Source organism: Diceros bicornis, chromosome 9, assembly GCF_020826845.1.
Source record: "Diceros bicornis minor isolate mBicDic1 chromosome 9, mDicBic1.mat.cur, whole genome shotgun sequence".
Lineage (NCBI taxonomy): Eukaryota > Metazoa > Chordata > Mammalia > Perissodactyla > Rhinocerotidae > Diceros > Diceros bicornis.
In genome coordinates, this window is record NC_080748.1 from 23935033 (window position 1) to 23952906 (window position 17874).

The 17874-nt window shown below is 36.6% G+C and overlaps 1 protein-coding gene across 1 annotated transcript in view; it reads left to right on the forward strand.

Annotated features, from left to right (window-relative positions):
- The first annotated feature begins 4841 nt into the window (after window positions 1-4841).
- The window catches only part of COG6 (component of oligomeric golgi complex 6), an 81707-nt gene continuing 68674 nt past the window's right edge, over window positions 4842-17874 (forward strand). The window contains exons 1-3 of the mRNA XM_058548070.1: window positions 4842-5053; window positions 7820-7963; window positions 12257-12328. Coding sequence (XP_058404053.1) covers window positions 4901-5053; window positions 7820-7963; window positions 12257-12328 — 369 coding nt within the window. The 5' untranslated portion in view covers window positions 4842-4900. The remainder of the gene's footprint in view (window positions 5054-7819; window positions 7964-12256; window positions 12329-17874) is intronic.

Here is a 17874-nt window from a genome sequence, read left to right on the forward strand (position 1 = left end):
TGCCAGAATTTATGGGATACAGCAAAAGCAGTTCTAAGAGGGAAGTTTATAGCAATATAGGCCTATCTCAGCAAACAAAAAAATCTCAAATAAATAATCTAACGATGCACCTAAAGAAACTGGAAAAAGAAGAACAAACCAAGCCCAAAATCAGTAGAAGAAGGGAAATAATAAAAATCAGAGTGGAAATAAATGAAATAGAGACTAAAAAAACAATAGAAAAAAATTAATAAAACCAAGAACTGGTTCTTTGAAAAGATCAACAAAATTGACAAACCTTTAGCTAGACTCACCAAGAAAAAAAGAGAGAAGGCTCAAATAAGTAAAATCAGAAATGAAAGAGGAGAAATGACAACAGACACCTCAGAAATACAAAAGATTATAAGAGAATACTATGAAAAGATATATGCCAACCAATTCGACAATCTGGAAGAAATGGATAAATTCTTAGAATCATACAACCTTCCAAAACTGGATCAAGAAGAAATAGAGAATGCGAACACACCAATCACCAGTAAGGAGATCGAAACAGTAATCACAAACCTCCCCAAAAATAAAAGTCCAGGACCAGACGGCTTCCCTGGTGAATTCTACCAAACATTCAAAGAAGACTTAATACCTATCCTTCTCAAACTCTTCCAAAAAATTGAGGAGGGGGGGAAGCTCCCTAACTCATTCTACAAAGCCGACATTACCCTGATACCAAAACCAGACAAGGACAACAGAAAAAAAAGAAAATTACAGGCCAATACCACTGATGAACATCGATGCAAAAATCCTCAACAAAATACTAGCAAATCACATACAACAATATTTAAAAAGATTATACACCATGATCAAGTGGGATTTATTCCAGGTATGCAGGGATGGTTCAACATTCGCAAATCAATCAACGTAATACACCACATTAATAAAATGAAGAATGAATATCACATGATAATCTCAATAGATGCAGAGAAAGCATTTGACAAGATACAGCGTCCCTTTATGAGAAAAACTCTGAATAAAATGGGTATAGAAGGAAAGTACCTCAACATAATAAAGGCCATATATGAGAAACCCACAGCTAATATCATCCTCAATGGTGAAAAACTGAAACCTATCCCTCTAAGAACAGGAACCAGACAAGGATGCCCACTGTCACCACTCCTATTTAACATAGTACTGGAAGTCCTAGCCAGAGCAATCAGGCAAGAAAAAGAAATAAAAGGGATCCAAATTGGAAAAGAGGAAGTGAAACTGTCATTATTTGCAGAGGACATGATCTTATATATAGAAAACCCCAAAGAATCTGCCAGAAAACTTTTAGAAGTAATAAACAAATATGGTAAAGTTGCAGGATACAAAATCAACATACAGAAATCAGTTGCATTTCTATACACTAACAACGAAGTAGCAGAAAGAGAAATTAAGAATACCATCCCATTTACAATTGCAACAAAAAGAATAAAATACCTAGGAATAAACTTACCCAAAGAGCTGAAAGAGCTGTACATAATTGCTGAAAGAAACTGAAGAGGACACAAAGAAATGGAAAGATATTCTGTGCTCTTGGATTGGAAGAATTAACATAGTTAAGATGTCCATACTTCCTAAAGCAATTTATAGATTCGATGCAATCCCTATCAAAGTTCCAACAACATTTTTCACAGAAATAGAATGAAGAATCCTAAAATTTATATGGAACAACAAAAGACCCCGAATAGCTAAAGGAATCCTGAGAAAAAAGAAGAAAGCTGGAGGTATCACACTCCCTGATTTCAAAATATACTACAAAGCTATAGTAACCAAAACAGCATGGTACTGGCACAAAAACAGACACATTCAATGGAATAGAATGGAAAGCCCAGAAATAAACCCACACATCTATGGACAGCTAATCTTCGACAAAGGAGCCAAGAACATACAATGGAGAAAAGAAAGTCTCTTCAACAAATGGTGTTGGGAAAACTGGATAGCCACATGCAAAAAAATGAAAGTAGACCCTTACCTTACACCATACACAAAAATTAACTCCAAATGGATTACAGACTTGAACGTAAGACCTGAAACTATGAAACTTCTAGAAGAAAACATAGGCAGTACGCTCTTCGACATCGGTCTTAGCAACGTATTTTCAAGCACCATGTCTGACTGAGCAAGAGAAACAATACAAAAAATAAACAAATGGGACTACATCAAACTAAAACCCTTCTGCACAGCAAAGGAAACCATCAACAAAACGAAAAGACAACTTAGCAATTGGGAGAAGATATTTGCAAACCATACATCTGATAAGGGCTTAATCTCCAAAATATATAAAGAACTCATGCATCTCAACAACAAAAAAACTAACAACCCAATTAAAAAATGGGCAAAAGACCTGAACTGACATTTCTCCAAAGAAGATATACAGATGGCCAACAGGCACATGAAAAGATGTTCAACATCATTAACTATCAGGGAAATGCAAATCAAAACTACAATGAGATATCACCTTAAGCCCATCAGAATGGCTATAATTAACAAGACAGGAAACAACATATGTTGGAGAGGATGTGGAGAGAAGGGAACTCTTATACACTGCTGGTGGGAGTGCAAACTGGTGCAGCCACTATGGAAAACAGTATGGAGATTTCTCAAAAAATCAAGGATAGAACTACCATATGATCCAGCTATTCCACTGCTGGGTATTTATCCAAAGAACTTGAAAACACCAATGGGTAAAGATACACGCACCCCTGTGTTCGTTGCAGCGTTATCCACAATAGCCAAGACTTGGAAGCAACCTAAGTGCCCATCGAGGGACGAATGGATAAAGAAGCCGTGGTATATATACACAATGGAATACTACTCAGCCATAAGAAACGATGAAATCCAGCCATTTGTGACAACATGGATGGACATTTCGGGTATTATGCACAGTGAAATAAGTCAGAGGGAGGAGGTCAAATTTGGTATCATTTCCTTCATTAAGTAGTAGATAATAACAACAATAAACAAACACAGAGACAGAGATTGGATTGGTGGTTACCAGAGGGGAAGGGGGAAGAGAGGAGGGCGAAAGAGATAATTTGGCACATGTGTGTGGTGATGGGTTGCAATTAGCATTTGGGTGGTGAACATGATGTAATCTATGCAGAAATAGAAGTACAATGATGTACACCTGAAATTTATACAATGTTATAAACCAATGTTACTGCAATAAACAAACAAAAAAACTAATATAAATTAATATTTTTATCACTTAAACACTGCCTATTTACTTCCCCTCTCACTTTTTTTAAAAACAACTTTGAGATATAATTCAAATAACATACAATTTACCCATTTAAAGTGTACAGTTCAGAGGTTTTTAGTATATTCACAGAGTGGTGCAACCATCACTGCAATCTAGGTTTAGAACATTTTCTTCATCCCTAAAACAAACCTGTATCCAGGAGCTGTCACTCCCTGTTCTCTCTTCCCAACAACCCCTTCCCCCAGAACCACTAATCTACTTTCTATCTCTATAGATTTACCTATTCTGGAGATTTCATATAAATGAAATCATACACTATGTGATCTTTTGTGACCCTCCTCACTTTGTGTCCTAGCATTGCCATTTATTTTAATTGTATATATTTTTAAGTTCCACATTATTGTTTTATGCAGACAAGATTTATTGAGATGTACATACTTATGCATGCCCTTGATAATTCAATTTTGGTCACATTGAATTTGAATTTATATATTAAAGAGGAATGGTATCTTTACAGTATTGTGTCTTTCTGTTAAAGAGTACAATGTATCTTTTCATTTATTTTAGTTTTACGTTTCCTCAGTAACGCTTTAAAGTTTTGTCTAGGGACTGCGTATTTCTTATCGAAATCACACCTGGATATTGTGTTTTTTTGGTCTTTCCTTTTCTTTTTGCTAGTTGAGCCCTCTCTTCTTCACTTACCAAAATAGAGATGAGTGATTTTGTCAGAACTTTCTTTATATATAAAACAAGACAAATTAAGGACAAAAGCTAAATGGGTAGTGTTTCAGAAAAATATTTCACAAGAGGTTCAGAGATTTTATACTGATTTAAATTTTAAAAAGTGAGAAAAGAAAGAAAAAATAACGATGTTTGTCATCTAGACTTTCCTGAGATTTTATTTCTCACCTTGTCACTTCCTCGTCCTTACTCTACAGCTACACTGGCTATGGCCTGTCTGTGGAGCAGCCACGTTCCTTCTTGTCTCTCGGCCTTCCATTTACAGTTTCTCCTACCCGGCAATGATTTCACCCCTTGTTTTAGATTCTCCCTCAAATCTCAGTTTAAACGTCAACTCCTTCCCAGACCCGGATGAAGTAGGCCCCTCCCTCCATTACCCTCTTTCACTCCACTTCCTTGCGAGCACGCAACACAACCGAATAATATTTAACTCCTTTGTTTCATACACATCATGTGGATCCCCCAATGCCTACCAGACTACCTGGCACATAACAAGCCTTCACTAAATACTTAAAAAAAAATTAGGTAGAGTGAATTTAATTAGAATTAACTTTTACTGAACGTATATGCCAGGCACAGGTCTCAGTGTATCTTACTTATGCTTAGCTCAGACCTTCGCAGATTCAGGATTCCGAAGTTTTCTTAACCCTATGAATCTTAATCCCCAAACTCTACATCTGACTTCAATTTCGCAGCACTTCACGAATTCTCGCACCAGACTGCTCCCCGCAACTCGAGGATCCTGCCCCACCTCCGACATCTTCACCCTCTACGCATCTAAGAGCGCCTGGCGGAGCTGAGTCGTCCTGGCAGAACCTTCCGAGGGCGCATGCGCGGCACGCTGCGCACATGCGCACTACTGGCGCTGCCGGCGCCCGTCCTAGCCTGGGGTTGAGGTGGCGGCCGCCGAGCCGGGGGCGGGGCGGGACGGGAGGTGCTATGGCCGAGGGCAGCGGGGAAGTAGTCGCAGTGCCCGCGTCCGGGGCTGCCAACGGCCTCAGCAATGGGGCAGGTGGGACGTCGGCGCAGAGCAACAACCCGCTGGCACGGAAGCTGCATAAGATCCTGGAGACGCGGCTGGACAACGACAAGGTAACCGGGGCTGGCGGGGCCGAGGGTCCCGCGGGGCCGAGGCGGGCTCCGGGTGGTCTGTACCGCACTACCGCCATCTCTCTGGTCCCCGCCGCGGAGGGGACCCCAGAGCCGCGGGAGCCGCTGCTCTGCCGGCGCGGGGCGCGTGAGAAGGGGAGGCCGAGGAGCCCCTGGGAAAGCGAGGAGGTTTCCTGGGTGTTACCCCTGTTTAAAAAGTTCCTCGAAAACTCTGGATCCGGGAGGCAAGTGGTGGAGTCCCCCTATCCCGGAGGTGTTGGGAGGTCTGAGCAGGCAGGGAGGAGAGGAGAGCACGGGGCAGGATAAGGAACCGAGTGACAAGTAACACAACTAAAATGATTTGCGGCGCGAAAGAACTACCGGCTGCTCATGGCTCAAATGAAATAATATCTACTGGTTTGTGTGTTAGCTAAGCACTGTCTGTGATGTGTGGGCAGCCTCATGCTGTGTATCTTGACAAGAGAAACTGTCCGCATGCTCTCCCAAGTACCTCCTGAAACTTAGACTGGACTTGCCAGCTTCTGTCGTAGCTGGTTATGTCCTCCGTAGCACTGAGTCGCCAGGTAAATTGGTCATGCCAACGTAGCATCAAGAAAAAATATGTAGAAGTGAGAACTTTATAGATAAATTTGTAGGTAACTGAAAATAAGCTGTCGATAAGAATTTGACTCCTATGTGTAAAAAATAACATTATACGGGCTCTGGGGCCACCACTTATTACAGAATTGTGCATTATATTGGTGCATTATGATTTGAGTAAGTTACTTAACTCCTGTAAGCTTATGTTTCATCGTTTCTAAGTTGGGACTACTGCTAGTAACTTTCTCAGGATTGTTGTGAGGGTTCGGTGAGAGAATGCAGGGGAAGTGCTCAGCACAGTGCCTGGCACTTACTGTTTCTTATTAAATATTAATTTTATTATACAATTTATTAAGTGTTTAAAGTAATATTGACATTTATTATCTCTTTAATGCAGCTACTAGATACTCAAATTAATATGTCCTTTTTATCTATGAGAAAAATAAGGTATGGAGAACATGTTAAGTCATGTAACTAGGAACTGGTGGAGTTGTTATTTGCACCCGAGTCTGTGTGATTTTTGTTCATTCAGCATTTACTGACTACTTCTTTGAGCCAGGCCCTAGAACATTTCAAGGCTGTAGTCAAAAGAAACAGCTTTATTTTATGGGGTTGTTTTTTTTGGTACACTAAATATTTGTAGCTGTAAAGGTATTTTTGCTCTCTCTTAAGTATTAAATTGAATTTATTTATTATTATTTTTTTAATTTTTTGTTTATTGCAGTAACATTGGTTTATAACATTGTAAAAATTTCGGGTGTACATCATTATACTTCTATTTCTGCATAGATTACATCACGTTCAAAATTGAATTTAAATAGTTTTACTATTTTTGTCAATCCAGCCAATATTTCAGAATAACATTGTAACCGAAATGTGGAAGGGTAAGCCTGTTAGAATATCCGTTAGTTCAGGTGTAAGAATTTCTATCTGTAGGATTTATGATATTATTGTACATCCTGGGTCTGGTCCTCTGCCCTCTCTCCTCTATCCATATTCTCTCTGTAGGAGAACTCTCTTACTTTCATGGTTTTAAATAGCAAAAAGCATGATGATTCTTAAATTTATAACCCTGTCCTGACGTCTCTATTGAGCTCCAGATTTGTACCATCAGTTGTCTGTATGACACCTCCAGTTGGATACCTGATTGCCATCATAAAAATTTAATATGGATGGAGCTCTTGATTTTTCTCCAAACTAGTTCTGCCCCCACTGTTAGTAAAGAACATCACCATAAACCATGCAAGCAAGAAGCGTAAAAGTAATTTTTTGTCCTGTCATTTTTTCACATCCCACTAACAAATCCTATAGGCTCTAACTAGGAAAACGTTTTTTGAAATGTCTCCTCTTCATTTCATCTGCAGTGCTACAGTCTTGGTCTAAGCCAGTATCAAATCTTACTTGGCTTCTTTTAATTTGTTCCTACCTGCTTCCTTTCTTGTCCCCTTCCACCATCCATTCTCACAAAGTTGGAATAAACTTTTAAACATATAAAGCATATTACATTACTCCTTTGCTTAAAACCTCTAGTAGTTTCCCGTAGTGTTAGTCACACTGGCCTCTCCGCTGCTCTAGAGTCTTTGTACTCATTGTTTCGTCTGCCTGTGGAAGGCTTTCCCCCTGTGGATGCCTCTTTCCTACCATCCAGGCCTCAGTTCAAAAGTTGTTTTAGAGAGGGCTTCCTCTCTAAGATCCTTTAAGTTCTGCTCTCAGTTGCTCAGTTCCTAGCTGGAGGCTACCAGTGGTATTTATTCCTTATATATATATTCTTCCAGAGATAGTTTATGGATTCACATAATGCGTGTATGTAAATACATAAAGATTTGTGTGAGTACATAAAGAATTTCCACCCTTTTTTCAATGGATATATCAGAACTCCTTTAACCAATCCCCTTTAGATGGACATTAAGGTTATCTCCAATCTTTACAGTTCCAGACAATTCCACAACGAATAACTGTGTATATATGCCACAGTATACAAGTAAGTATATCCTTATTGTGTTTCAGAAATAAGCTTACTGTTCAGTAACGTGAAGGTCATCCAGTATTTTTTTGCATTGTTTAATGGAAACAAATTATTTGAAAATGATTTCATTAAATTTTGACTTGAGATTAGGAAAACATTTGAAAATTGGTCCCAATAATTTTCTTCTATTATCAATTCTGTAGGAGATGTTAGAAGCTCTCAAGGCACTTTCAACCTTTTTTGTCGAAAATAGTTTGCGGACTCGAAGAAATTTACGTGGAGATATTGAACGCAGAAGTTTAGCCATCAATGAAGAATTCGTAAGCATTTTCAAGGAAGTAAAGGAAGTATGTAAACTCTTTTCATTTATCATTTATTGAGAATTTGCTATATGCCTGGCTCTGTGCTAAGTATTTTTATGAATTAGGTTGGCATGTTTGCTATTCATGTACCAGGTTCAAATAGAAAATTTAACTACTTACTCCAGGAACATCTAGGTCTTTCTTTGGATTAGTGTGATTTCTGAATCTGTGACCTCCACTGATGCTGCTTCTTAGAAAGTTGTAAAGTTTTTTCTAGGATATTCTCTTAAGAATTTTAGCTTTTTTAATAACAACAAAAAATCATTTTTTTGAATGGTTTTCTGGTAGAAGTAAAACCCTCATTGAATAAACATCCATTGGATAACCACTTCTCCATTGGAGATTAATTAAGGTCGAGTTACTTTAATACATCCTAAATTATGAAATTTTCAGATTGATTAAGATCAATACTTTAATGCATAAATGATTCATCATATTTGAGTGAGCAATCTACTCACTATAGGGTAAAAATAAATTTTATTTTTCATGTTATATTTTGGTTATTTATTATGTAATATATTGTTAACTGTTACATAGTGATATTAACATAGTTAATATTTCTATGTGAGTTGTATGAAAGAGTTATACATGGTTTCAGTGAGTCCTTAATAAAAACAGATTATTTTTAACAGTTTAATAGGATTTCATTGACTGAAGGCTAATAATCTGGAAGGTCGAAAGGAAAATTTAGCAGTGTTCGCAGAAACAGGAAGAGTGATAGTAGCCATGAGCATATCCAGATTGTGGTCTCTAAATACCATTTTCCCACTGAAAGGAACAATCTTATCAGTAGCAGAAAGCAAGGAAGCTATCTAAGACTATTGGGAAAGACTAGCACTAACCTGAAGAGGCTTCTACTGGCCAAGTAGGATGATTTGAGCGTCAGTAAGAATAACTCAGTGGACTGAAACACAGTTTAAGTCTGTGAAGACATTAATAATGATACTGAAAGCCAACAGAACCCTCATTAGTTATCTTTGGTGGGTATAAAGGAACAAACTTACTATTTTGAAAACTGCTAAATAAAGAGTCAGGCATTTATCCTGTCTTTTGTACCAACTACATACAATTGCTGAGGGGAGGCTTTTCTTTATAGAAATATTCCATCTAATAAATTAAAAAGAAATGGTAGAGGATTTTGCAACCGCTCTTGAATTTATGGATCTAGCTCAGGGTTTTTCAACCTTGGCACTATTGACACTTTGGGCCAGATAAATGTTGGGGAGTGTCTTCTGCAATGTAGAATGTTTAGCAGCATCCCTAGCCTCTACTCACTAGATGCCAAGAGCACCAATTTTTCCCCAGTTGTTCCAACCAGAAATGTCTCCAGACATTGCCAAATGCCCCCCTGGGGGGCAAAATTGCCTGGTTGAGAACCACTGATCCAGCCATTGGTCCTCACTATCTGCTAATCTCACCAAAAGAGGAATAACCATATATGTGACTCTTAATAAGGTATACAACACCACCTGTGAAGAATTCTTGCCAGAAAATTGAGTCAGAATATAAGCAAGCTTCTAGATTTAACTGCCTGTTTATAGGAAATCCTGGGGACAGAGGAGTATGTTAACACCATGAGAATGCAGTCAGCCAAATCTAATGTTGAGAATTGTACAGCAAATGAACTGGTTTCTTCAACAAATAAATTGTTAGAAAAAGCAAAAGAGAAATAGGAGTGAGAATCTGTAGATTTAAAAAAGAAGAGAAATATCAACCAGTTACTATTTGTGAATCATATTTGGTTCCCGACTTGAACAAGTTATAGAAGAATTGAGACAATTGGGGAAATTTGAACACTGACTAGATATTTGCTATTAAGAGATTATTGTTAAATATGTATAAATGGCATTATGGGTTTTTTTTTGAGTCCTCTTAGAAGTATATATTGATATGTTTATGAAGGAAATGATATGATATCTTGAATTCAAAATAATTCAGTTTGTTGGGGAGGGAGAACATGGGAGGGAGGAGAGGTAGAAAGTGGATAGAGAGATGGAACAAGAGTGGTCACGAGTTTATAATTGTTGAAGCCAGGTGATATGTACACAGGCATTCCTATTTTCTCAACTTCTGGAAATTTTCCGTAATAAGAAGTTTTTAAAAAGTTTATCCTACTCCAGTTCTATTTCACAGTCTAGAATTTTATTTAATTGGTGAAAAAAAAAGACAGTTTATTCTAAGTTCAAATGAAGACTTTACATTAAAGGCCCTTGAATTACAATTTAGTAAATCTCTGCATTTAAGTCATATATTGAGATGTAATTTCTTTCTTTTTTTTTTTTTTTTGTGAGGAAGATCAGCCCTGAGCTAACATCCATGTTAATCCTCCTCTTTTTGCTAAGGAAGACTGTCTCTGAGCTAACATCTATTGCCAATCCTCCTCCTTTTTTTTTCCCCAAGGCCCCGGTAGATAGTTGTATGTCATAGTTGCACATCCTTCTAGTTGCTGTATGTGGGATGTGGCCTCAGCATGGCTGTAGAAGGTGTGCGTAGGTGTGCGCCCGGGATCCGAACCCCAGGCCACCAGTAGTGGAGCGCGCACACTTAACCGCTAAGCCACGGGGCCAGCCCGAGATGTAATTTCTATTATTTTACAAGTCAAATCCATTTATTGTATTGTGGTAGCTAAAGTAAATATTAGGAGTAGTTATTGTTGACCAGGCTGGCTGATAATGCCATAGTACTTTTCTTATTAGGTTATACTGTGAGATTTAAGGGAAATGGTGAGATTAATTGGCTTACGTATCTGCTATTGCTGATGTTAATTGATATGTTGAAATCATGCTGCTTTTACTCTTCACCTCAAAGCAGTTTAGGACTTAGTTTAATAATTTGATTTACATCCTATTTATAGTAAAATATAGAGAATAACATTTGAAAATATCTGGTGCTATGATTTTTATAATTCAAAGTACTTTATAAACAGAAGGGAGAAAATCTTAATTCTAGAACTAAGATTTATGCTCATACTCTTATCTGTGATTTCCCAACTCTGGCTCATTTTCATATTTTGTTTATAGCCCTGCTTGGCTGCTTTCTTCTCTCTTGCCCTGTGATTGGCTATCCCTTCATAAAATGTCATGTTTTTCTTTGAAGGTCTGAGCATTGTGTTGAAAGGGATTATAGTGAGACCCTGTCTACCATGGAAATTTTTCTTCCTTGCATATCTTTCTGTTGTGTGACACTGAAGTGAATTGGGAAAAAGAAGATACTAGTGCAATAGGAAGCTAAATGTGATTTTGTGATATCGTATTTGCGTATTAAGAGATTGGTTCAGTGAAGTCTAGAGCGTGGTTTAATAAAGAGTGTAGAGTCTGGGAGACCTGGTAGGAGACCTTTTTAAATCAATCCATGGAAGAGAGAGCAGGTTTTGCTTTGACCTGAACTAAAGTAGTAGCTGTTTGGGTAGTAAAAAAGAAGTAGATAAGACAAATACATTAGGGGTATAGGTGATAGGACTTAGTGACCAGTTAAATTCATGCGTATGTGGAGGGGACTGGAGGTGGAAATACATAGGGAGAGAGTGTTACTGAGAAAATGATCAGATTTTTGGCATGATCTAATATGTGGTGACTTTCAACAAGATAGGAGGAGGCACTATTGTTAGTTTAGTGGGTTTTCAAATTTCCTTGTTTTTATTAATTAAAAGTTACAAATAAATCATTATAGAAAAATTAGTAAGGTCAGAAATAGAGAGAACAATTACTTATGATCCTAGCACATATATATGTGTTTTTCTAAAAAATGGGGAGGTATTATATGTATTGTTTTATAACACTTTTTTTTTTACCTCATATAGACATCGTTCCATGCCAATAAACATATATATATATACACACACCCCCCACATATATACACACACATTATCATTGTTAATGTATGCATAGATTTCCATTGTGTGGTTGGAAAAGTTTCATATTTTCCATTTGTTTTAGGCCAGTGTGTGTTGATCATCCTTGTACATATATTGTTGCACACTCATCTGATTAATTTCTTAGAATAAATTCTTAGTATTAGAATTTCTGAATAAAGAGGTATTAATATTTCTAAACCATTTGCCATTTCCTGTTGTCACACCCTCTAGAAAGAATATATTAGTTTTTTTATGTCTTTTCTAACACTAGATGTTATTCTCTTTAATCATTTCCGGTCTTAAATATGGGGTCTTTTGTCATGCTTTGGCAAAAAAAATTCATGGGATGAAAATAAGGATTTGTCTAAGAGAAGAGAAATTTCTTTAACAATATATATAATGCTTCTTGTTACTTTTCTTTTCAGGAACTTGAAAGCATAAATGAAGATGTTCAAGCAATGAGCAACTGTTGTCAAGATATGACAAGTCGCCTACAGGTACTATATAATGGCTGGGTTTTAGCATAGTTCCTGGTACAAAGTAAGCTTTCAAAAGTTGTTAGGTAGGTCTACAAAATGTATAGATATCTAACACATCATGCCCTCTAGGAAGTTTGAATGTAAATATTATGCTGCTTATTTTTTTTAACTATCACTGTCTTTGTGTTTCTTTGGGTGATGGTTTGGGAATATTGTTCAGTTAACTCCGGAAGCCTTACTAGTTTGATCTAGCCAGATCAAAGAGCTAACTGTATAGAATTTTGATAAACCTTTTAATCCTATAATATCTGTTAAGTCAAGCAGAAATGAATTCCTTCGTAGAAAGCCTTAGGAAAAAGTCTAAACTAAAGCTATGCCCAAAAAAGACCCAGCTTTATGATGATTCATGCTCAGTCTCAAAAAAAAAAAATCTCAGAAAACTGTGTATAATTTTACATCTGTTTATTCAAGCCTTTCTAAACCTCTAGTTCGGGTGCAGAGTTAGCATTTAGCCTATTACCCTCAGTCATATAATTTTGGAATAGTGAGTAGAATAGGTTCCTCCTTAAACTCAATAATGCTGTCTACTACCTTCACATTTTTATTCCAAACTTTTACCTCTAAGATTCTCCTGGAACTGTTGACGTGAAGAATCATTAATCTATGCATATTCCACAAATTAATTGTAGTCTACTTGCATAATCTGTCCGCAGAACTAATCAATTTCCTGTTTCTCTAAAATTTTAACTTTCCTATCTTGTGTAAATTTGTATATTCTTACTAATATATGAGATATTATTGGCATATTTATTTTCCAATCTTTATATCTTTCTTAAATATACAATACTTAAATCATCATATAATCTTCGTTAATTATTATTGTCATTTCACATTTTTTGCATGTATTACTTTTGTTGCTTAGTAACTGATTTTGACTATTCTTTTTCTTTAACTTTTTCCATTTTTCCTTTTCTCGTCTTCTAGCTTTTATGATTTAACGCCTTTTCTCAAGCTATAGTTTATAAGGTTTTCTATATTATATTCTTGTATTTATTTTGTAATATTAATTTTATATTTTGTGTTATTTTGGATTACTCAGTTTCCTCTGTTCTTAGTGGTAGTGCCTCTTGTTTTCTAATTCTTATCCTTAATTATATTTTTATTTTTTTAATCATACCTATTTTTTGTTAAAATTTTTTGTTTATTGCAGTAACATTGGTTTATAACATTATATAAAGTTCAGGTGTACATCATTATACTTCTGTTTCTGTGTGGATTACATCATGTTCTCAGGTTCACCACCCAAATACTAATTACAAGCCATCATCACACACATGTGCCTAATTATCCCTTTTGCCCTCCTCCCTCCCCCCTTCCCCTCTGGTAACCACCAATCCAATCTCTATCTCTATGTGTTTGTTTGTTGTTGTTATTATCTATTACTTAATGAGTGAGATCATACGGTATTTGACCTTCTCCCTCTGACTTATTTCACTTTGCATAATACCCTCAGTGTCCATCCATGTTGTCACAAGTGGCTGGATTTCATCGTTTCTTCTAGCTGAGTAGTATTCCATTGTGTGTATATACCGCATCTTCTTTATCCATTCACCCCTTGATGGGCACTTAGGTTGCTTCCAAGTCTTGGCTATTGTGGATAATGCTACAGTGAACACAGGGGTGCGTGTATGTTTACGCATTGGTGTTTTCAAGTTCTTTGGATAAATACCCAGCAGTGGAATAGCTGGATCGTGTGGTATTTCTATCCTTAATTTTTTGAGGACTCTCCATAGTGTTTTCCATAGTGGCTGCACCAGTTTGCACTCCCACCAGCAGTGTATGAGAGTTCCCTTCTCTCCACATCCACTCCAACACATGTTGTTTCCTGTCTTGTTAATTACAGCCATTCTGACGGGCGTGAGGTGATATCTCATTGTAGTTTTGATTTGCATTTCCCTGATAGTTAATGATGTTGAACATCTTTTCATGTGCCTGTTGGCCATCTGTATATCTTCTTTGGAGAAATGTCAGTTCAGGTCTTTTGCCCATTTTTTAATTGGGTTGTTAGTTTTTTTGTTGTTGAGATGCATGAGTTCTTTATATATTTTGGAGATTAAGCCCCTATCAGATGTATGGTTAGCAAATGTCTTCTCCCAATTGTTAGGTTGTCTTTTCGTTTTGTTGATGGTTTCCTTTGCTGTGCAGAAGGGTTTTAGTTTGATGTAGTCCCATTTGTTTATTTGTTTGTTTATTCTGTTGTTTCTCTTGCCCGGTCAGAATGGTACTTGAAAATATGTTGCAAAGACTGACGTCGAGAGTGTACTGCCTATGTTTTCTTCTAGAAGTTTCATAATTTCAGGTCTTAGATTCAAGGCTTTAATCCATTTTGAGTTAATTTTTGTGTATGGTGTAAGGTAATGGTCTACTTCCATTTTTTTGCATGTGGCTATCCAGTTTTCCCAACACCATTTGTTGAAGAGACTTTCTTTTCTCTGTTGTATGTTCTTGGCTCCTTTGTCAAAGATTAGCTGTCCGTAGATGTGTGGGTTTAGTTCTGGGCTTTTGATTCTATTCCATTGATCTGTGTGTCTGTTTTTGTGCCAGTACCATGCTGTTTTGGTTACTATAGCTTTGTAGTATATTTTGAAATCAGGGAGTGTGATACCTCCAGCTTTCTTCTTTTTTCTCAGGATTCCTTTAGCTATTCGGGGTCTTTTGTTGTTCCATATAAATTTTAGGATTCTTCATTCTATTTCTGTGAAAAATGTTGTTGGAACTTTGATAGGGATTGCATCGAATCTATAAATTGCTTTAGGAAGTATGGACATCTTAGCTATGTTAATTCTTCCAATCCAAGAGCACAGAATATCTTTCCATTTCTTTGTGTCCTCTTCAGTTTCTTTCAGCAATTATGTACAGCTCTTTCAGCTCTTTGGGTAAGTTTATTCCTAGGTATTTTATTCTTTTTGTTGCAATTGTAAATGGGATGGTATTCTTAATTTCTCTTTCTGCTACTTCGTTGTTAGTGTATAGAAATGCAACTGATTTCTGTATGTTGATTTTGTATCCTGCAACTTTACCATATTTGTTTATTACTTCTAAAAGTTTTCTGGCAGATTCTTTGGGGTTTTCTATATATAAGATCATGTCCTCTGCAAATAATGACAGTTTCACTTCCTCTTTTCCAATTTGGATCCCTTTTATTTCTTTTTCTTGCCTGATTGCTCTGGCTAGGACTTCCAGTACTATGTTAAATAGGAGTGGTGACAGTGGGCATCCTTGTCTGGTTCCTGTTCTTAGAGGGATAGGTTTCAGTTTTTCACCATTGAGGATGATATTAGCTGTGGGTTTCTCATATATGGCCTTTATTATGTTGAGGTACTTTCCTTCTATACCCATTTTATTCAGAGTTTTTCTCATAAAGGGACGCTGTATCTTGTCAAATGCTTTCTCTGCATCTATTGAGATTATCATGTGATATTCATTCTTCATTTTATTAATGTGGTGTATTACGTTGATTGATTTGCGAATGTTGAACCATCCCTGCATACCTGGAATAAATCCCACTTGATCATGGTGTATAATCTTTTTAAATATTGTTGTATGTGATTTGCTAGTATTTTGTTGAGGATTTTTGCATCGATGTTCATCAGTGGTATTGGCCTGTAATTTTCTTTTTTTTCTGTTGTCCTTGTCTGGTTTTGGTATCAGGGTAATGTCGGCTTTGTAGAATGAGTTAGGGAGCTTCCCCCCCTCCTCAATTTTTTGGAAGAGTTTGAGAAGGATAGGTATTAAGTCTTCTTTGAATGTTTGGTAGAATTCACCAGGGAAGCCGTCTGGTCCTGGACTTTTATTTTTGGGGAGGTTTGTGATTACTGTTTCGATCTCCTTACTGGTGATTGGTGTGTTCGCATTCTCTATTTCTTCTTGATCCAGTTTTGGAAGGTTGTATGATTCTAAGAATTTATCCATTTCTTCCAGATTGTCGAATTGGTTGGCATATATCTTTTCATAGTATTCTCTTATAATCTTTTGTATTTCTGAGGTGTCTGTTGTCATTTCTCCTCTTTCATTTCTGATTTTACTTATTTGAGCCTTCTCTCTTTTTTTCTTGGTGAGTCTAGCTAAAGGTTTGTCAATTTTGTTGATCTTTTCAAAGAACCAGTTCTTGGTTTTATTAATTTTTTTCTATTGTTTTTTTAGTCTCTATTTCATTTATTTCCACTCTGATTTTTATTATTTCCCTTCTTCTACTGATTTTGGGCTTGGTTTGTTCTTCTTTTTCCAGTTTCTTTAGGTGCATCGTTAGATTATTTATTTGAGATTTTTTTGTTTGCTGAGATAGGCCTATATTGCTATAAACTTCCCTCTTAGAACTGCTTTTGCTGTATCCCATAAATTCTGGCATGTCGTATTTTCATTTTCATTTGTCTCCAGGTATTTTTTGATTTCTTCTTTGATTTCTTCGTTGACCCAGTCATTGTTCAGTAGCATTTTGTTTAATCTCCACGTGTTTGTGGCTTTTCTGATTTTCTTCCTATAGTTGATTTCTAGTTTCATACCATTGTGGTCAGAAAAGATGCTTGGTATTATTTCAATCTTCTTAAATTTATGGAGACTTGTTTTGTGGCCTAATATGTGATCAGTCCTGGAGAATGTTCCATGTGCATTTGAAAAGAACGTGTATTCTTCTTTTTGGATGGAATTCTCTGTACACATCTACTAGGTCCATCTGTTCTAGTGTGTCATTTAAGGCCAATGTTTCCTTATTGATCTTCTGTTTGGATGATCTATCCGTTGGAGTAAGTGGAGTGATAAAGTCCCCTACTATTATTGTGTTACTGTCTATTTCTGTTTTTATGTCTGTTAATAATTGCTGTATATATTTAGGTGCACCTACATTGGGTGCGTAGATATTTACAAGTGTTATATCCTCTTGTTGGATTGTTCCCTTGATCATTATGTAATGCCCTTCTTTGTCTCTTTTTACAGTTTTTGTTTTAAAGTCTATTTTGTCTGATATGAGTACTGCTACCCCAGCTTTCTTTTCATTGCCATTTGCGTGGAGTATCTTTTTCCATCCCTTCACTTTCAGTTTGTGAGTGTCTTTAGGTCTGAAGTGTGTCTCTTGTATGCAGCATATATATGGGTCTTGTTTTTTTATCCATTCAGCCACCCTATGCCTTTTAATTGGAGCATTTAGTCCATTGACATTTAAAGTAGCTATTGATAAGTATGTACTTACTGCCATTTTTTAACTTTTTTTTTCTCAGTGTTTTAGTCATCCTTCTCTGTTCCTTTCTTCTTCTATACAGAATTGATGGTCTCTTTAGTTTGACCTCTGTCTGCAAACTCTACTCTTTAACTCCCCTCCTCCCTCCTTTTATGTTTTTGATATCATATCTAACCTCTTTTTTGTGCATTTGTATCCATTATGTTCTTGTCATGGAAATAGATAATTTTTCCTATTTGTGGTCTTCTCTTTCCCCTTAAATCAGTCCCTTTAACAGTTCTTGTAGCACTGTTTCTTGGTGACAAACTCCTTTAATTTTTGCTTGTCTGGG